The sequence below is a fragment of the Mus caroli genome, unplaced genomic scaffold (genome assembly GCF_900094665.2).
Source record: "Mus caroli unplaced genomic scaffold, CAROLI_EIJ_v1.1 scaffold_13015_U2_1, whole genome shotgun sequence".
In the NCBI taxonomy this organism is placed as follows: domain Eukaryota; kingdom Metazoa; phylum Chordata; class Mammalia; order Rodentia; family Muridae; genus Mus; species Mus caroli.
This window is the reverse complement of record NW_018390838.1, coordinates 5,750-11,095: the sequence shown is the minus strand read 5'-3', so window position 1 is coordinate 11,095 and position 5,346 is coordinate 5,750. Positions and strand designations below refer to the sequence as shown.

General features: G+C 40.9%; 1 protein-coding gene and 1 pseudogene across 5 annotated transcripts in view; one reads left to right on the top strand and one right to left on the bottom strand.

Moving 5' to 3' along the window:
* Positions 1-6: 6 nt before the first annotated feature.
* On the bottom strand, positions 7-1,778 carry LOC110288861 (annotated as a pseudogene). Its single transcript, XR_002377306.1, has one exon. The product of XR_002377306.1 is annotated as an abl interactor 1 pseudogene (transcript).
* A 2,340-nt stretch (positions 1,779-4,118) lies between these two features.
* Positions 4,119-5,346, top strand: part of LOC110288862 (anionic trypsin-2) — a 3,550-nt gene continuing 2,322 nt past the window's right edge. Inside the window, exon 1 of one of the 4 annotated variants that reach the window (XM_021155096.1) lies at positions 4,119-4,156. In XM_021155096.1, coding sequence (XP_021010755.1) covers positions 4,119-4,156 — 38 coding nt within the window. Of the gene's footprint in view, positions 4,176-5,346 lie in introns of all 4 variants that reach the window. The other 3 variants (XM_021155095.1, XM_021155099.1, XM_021155098.1) reach the window with 3 other exon arrangements.

Here is a 5,346-nt window from a genome sequence, read left to right as displayed (position 1 = left end):
CTTAGATACAAATTACAACATTACAGATAGTCTTTCATTTCACATGGAGTGCTTAAGAGACTCAAGTATGAGTACTCCAGATAATCGTTACACAAATTGGAAGCATCTTGAATTGTTAAGTATATTTCAATACATAAAAATTTATGCATGCTTTAAACACAGTATTTTTTTAAAAATGAGAATTGAAACCAAAATTATGAACAGCACCAGCATTGACGTTTTCTGTTTTTTTCTATTAGTCTGACACAATGTTAGTGACCATGCTGCACTGAAACATGTAATGGTGCATTCTGAACCATGATTTGTTAAATGTAATAACCCACATCTCCAGAATTTTTAGGCTGGCCATAAACTTAGCAAGGTGTGAGTACATATGCATAATCAATTATAGGCATATAAACTGCTGTTCAGCAATGTTTGAACTGCCTCCAAAATTTATGCTTACAGGTAGACATCCAAATATACCAATAAAACATGTCCTTGAAAACATGGGCACATTTTAAACATTAAAACAATTCTGTTAACCATATAGTCCCACAGTATGACGGAGTAATAACCTACATGAAAAGAAGAAAAACTAATCATTATAGTGCATGATTGATTCAACATAGTTCCCAGGGAAGAGTCCAGTCACTCGATTGCAAACTCCTTCAAACCAGCCATCATCATTCTTCTTTATAACATAGATGTTTGCACCCTCTTTAAAGGACAGCTCATCATCTTTGTCTTTTGTATAATCATATATTGCAACAACTTTCTCAATATAGTTCTTGGGAGCCCATGCAGGGTCCCCATCTGCATATGGGTCACTATACTGAACTACTGCAGCTTCCTCATCTTCATAGTCCACAGGAGGAGGTGGCGGAGGAGGCGGAGAGTCATCAAACATGGGAATGTCATCTGGTGGAGGGGGTGGTGGTGGAGTTGGGCTATCAGCAACTGGGCCCGCAGTGGGCGGTGAGGGCATAGGCACAGCAATAGGAATGCCAATGCTGCTGCTCCCACTGTTCTCTCGGCTTCCGCTTCCTCCACTACTTCCACTATGCGTCCTTGGTCTCTGATTTAAAGAAGCTGTCCTGCCTGGACTATGCTGGCTTCCAAGCCTCACAGGACTAGTCATGTAGTCATTGGGAACTGTTGGCGGCTTAACAGGCTCTAGGGTTTTGTAAGGGGTGTTCCGTCCCAAAGTTCCTCGGCCTGACACGGGAGGGCTTGGTGGTTTCTGCGTGGGAGGATTTGTTCTCGACAATGTGCCAGTTCTTGCAGGCTGGTTATTTCCGTGCTTAAGTCCATGGCCCACATCATCCAGAACTGTATAGTCGATAGGTTTCCGAATATACCTGACAGGACGCTCCATATTTGCGGGTGCGATTATTTTGTGAGTTCTTGATGTATTCTTATTTGTTGTCAAAATACCAATCTCTCTTCGAGCCACTTTTTCTTTATGAATATCCACAGTCTGTGAGATGTGATTGATGGATGACTCCATCCTCCGCAGCTGAGATGCTTGGATATCCAGCAGCTGGAGCACATTGTTGGCCAATGCATTTATTTGATAAGCAACACTAGCTAGAGATTGAGTTGTATATGCTTTGGTCTCTTCTAGAGCTTTTCTCTTATCTGTAGCCTGTATATAGTTGTTTTCACAGTAGTCCGCCACCCAGGTCAGGTTCTGGTAACTCTCAATCAGCGCCCTCTTGCCAGACGGGATCTCCTCCTCTAGTAACATCTGCAGTTCTGCCATTTTCCACCCCTCCGCATCTCTTCCTCTCGCATTAAAGAGAGGTTTGGTCTTCTTATTGTGTCCTGGATTTACTGGATGTTTTGAGTTAGGATCTTTTTGCATTTTCCTTTTTCTTTGATTATTGAGCCCATGTTCTCTATGGAATCTTCTGCACCTGAGATTCTCTCTTCCATCTCTTGTGTTCTGTTGCTGATGCTTACATCTATGGTTCCAGATTTCTTTACTAGGGTTTCTATCTCCAGTGTTGTCTTACTTTGGGTTTTCTATATTGTTTCTACTTCCCTTTTCACGTCTCAGATGGTTTTGTTCAATTCCATCACCTGTTTGTGTTTTTCTGTATGTCTTTAAGGACTTCTACCTCTTTAGCAGTGTTGTCCTATATTTCTTTAAGTGAGTTATTAAAGTCCTTCTTGATGTCCTCTACCAGCATCATGAGATATGATTTTAAATCTGAGTATTGCTTTTCGGGTGTGTTTGGGGTAGCCAGGACTGGCTGAGGTGGGACTGCTGGGTTCTGATGATGATGAGTGGTCTTGGTTTCTGTTAGTAAGATTCTTATGTTTGCATTTCGCTATCTGGTAATCTCTGGAGTTAGTTGCTATAGTTGTCTCTTGTTGGAACTATTTCCTCCTGTGATTCTGTTAGCCTCTGTCAACAGACCTGGGAGTCTAGCTCTCTCCTGAGTCTCAGTGTTCAGAGTATTCTCTGCAGGCAAGCTCTCCTCTTGCAGGGAAGGTGCACAAATATCTGGCTTTGGGACCTGCCTCCTGGCTGAAGATGAAGGCCTGAAACAGGACCTGTCCCAGAAGCTGTGTCGATTCTGCCTGTCCCAGAAGCTCTGTAGCTCCTGTAGTCCACACTCTCACCTGCACAGGCCAGTCTCTAAGGGATCTGGGACCCAAGATGGCTCCCCCAGGTGCTCCAGCAGAACCCTCCTGGGAGGACACCCCTCCTCTGGTGGGGAAGTTGCAGGATGTCTGGAGCCCAATATGGGATCTGTCCCAGAATCTGTGTCACTTCTGCTTGTCCCAGAAGCTGTGTAGCTTCTGTATTCTGCACTCTCATCTGCACAGACTAGTCTCTAAGGGATTTGTTAATTGTCTAGTTTGAGGGAAGTTATTCATTAGCTCTTCTAGTTCTTATCCTTCAACAATACTGAGATCACAGTAGCTAAAAAAAGTAAGTAGATTCTGTACAAGTATTCCTCCAATTAGCTCATAACTTTTGATATAACCTCAGATATCATTTTTCAATATACTCCCTCTAGGCAGGTGATATCTCCATAAATTTTCTGATGTGGCACAATAGCTTTGTTAAAACTTATTCACAGATATTTTACAGAAAAGTTTATTCTGTGAACTAAATCTGTTATAATACTGTAGTTAAAAATATAGAATATCAGAATCTTCATATATTTTTCATATTGTTTTGTGTTAATGAATCCTTGTTACTAAAGTAATCTCTATACTGAAGGCAATTCTCTGAACAGAAAACAAACCAAGTATTGCTGAAATCCTTCCTTATATCTACTGTCGACTATAGACTTCTATCTCAAATGGCTGTGTTGAAATAAGGGATTCTCAAATGCAGATTGTTAACAGAACCAGGAAAATGGACTTATAAAACCAACAAAAATGAGGGTCAAAGATGATGACCAAGAGGAGCTAGGAGAATGTGGGATTGGTGTATCTCTGGAACTTATTAAGGAATCTCCTACTTAAACCTCATTCTTCAAACTTCAAAACACTTTTCTTGTATGGACCTTGTTAGGAAGGAGAGCCAAGTAAACCTACAGTACAAACCATGTCTATTTCTCCCTTTGACATGCTATTAAATACTGTAATTCTGATGTCTGTGCCCTTGTATATGTTATTTTTACATGATAAACTATTCTAGAGATGATAATAATAATAATAATCTCATAGTTATTAGATCCAGATACCATGTTTCTTCACATGGGACAAGAGGTTTCAATATCCACCAACACATACCAATACCAGGCCTTCCTTATTGTTAATAAAAAAGTTTCCCATGACATTAGGGTATATCTAATGATGATGTCTTTTCTATACCACATATCCTCTTTACATGAACCTAAGAAGGCTATGATGCATACATAGGGTCTATGTTTCCACTGTTTTGCAAAAATCATCCACTATTCATGCCTACAATAGCATGAAATGTTTCCCTATCACATGTACCTCACATAGTCACAGAGCAGACAAACAGCATAGATGATGTAAGGCTCTGTATGAGGGAAAACCACAGCTGTGTTTGTCTAGAAGCAGTCAGGGCACTCCCATTACTAACTCCTTCTCACTACATTGGGGTATAAAGACAGGCTTCTCCCTGGTGCTTACTACCTTCTGCTACAATGAATTCACTCCTGTTTCTGGCTCTTGTGGGAGCTGCTGGTGAGTTCCCTGCCTTAACCCATGCTCTTCCTTCTTCTAGAAGTCATGAGCCCCACCACCAAGGCAGCCTTTTCACCCTATCTCTACCCCAATGTCCTCTTTCTTCTTCCAGCATCTACTCTGATTCCAATATTTCAGGCTTCTCTGTAAGCCTAGCTTACTACCCTTTCCACTCTCATGTGTAATGTGGTCAGACAGTCTAGAAAAGGAAGGCATAAGGCAGTTCCAGGAAATGAACCAGCAGGACTATGATTTCACATCCTGAGGTTACCTAATCTTTGGCTGCCTTTATAGAGTTTAAAGTTGAAATCCCCATTAAAGTGGAGACTTATATCAAAAAATACTTACTTTATATGACTGGAACAGTAACTTGTATTAAGAAGGCCATTTTGCTGCTATATGTTCTATTCAAATACTAAAGTAATTTTTAAGACTTTAAAACATGCAATAAAATAAAAATCAATGATTTCATCAATAACATCACACTGCTCTCTCTGTTCTCTATATTTTGTTAATATAACGAATCAAGGTATAAAAGTCGGTGGGTACACAAAGCTTTACACACTGAGAATATTTTGTAAAATACTTCCTAATGGAAAAAACACTTGAAAGCTGTGTTCGGCAAATGGGGTCAATGAATGATGATCATCAGATCAAAGAAAATAGATCAGACAACAATCTATGCACCATATATCTGCAGGCTGAGAGCACTGATGGTTATGTCCCTGGTAACCTATCAGAGTGCAGGCACTAAGAGAGTATCTTCCTATTGTCCTGTAGTGCTGTGTACTGCAATATAGTGTCGAACAAAATGTCTTATGCCTACTAGGGATACACTGTTACCTTCTTACTTTCTCTTCTTGTATGCATTAAGAACCCCTAGGTAGCCGAGCATGGTGGCGAACGCCTTTAATCCCAGCACTTGGGAGGCAGAGGCAGGCGAATTTCTGAGTTCGAGGCCAGCCTGGTCTACAAAGTGAGTTCCAGAACAGCCAGGGCTATACAGAGAAACACTCTCTCAAAAAAAAGAAGAAGAAGAAGAAGAAGAAGAAGAAGAAGAAGAAGAAGAAGAAGAAGAAGAAGAAGAAGAAGAAGAGGAAGAGGAAGAGGAAGAGGAAGAGGAAGAGGAAGAGGAAGAGGAAGAGGAAGAGGAAGAGGAAGAGGAAGAGGAAGGGGAAGGGGAAGGGG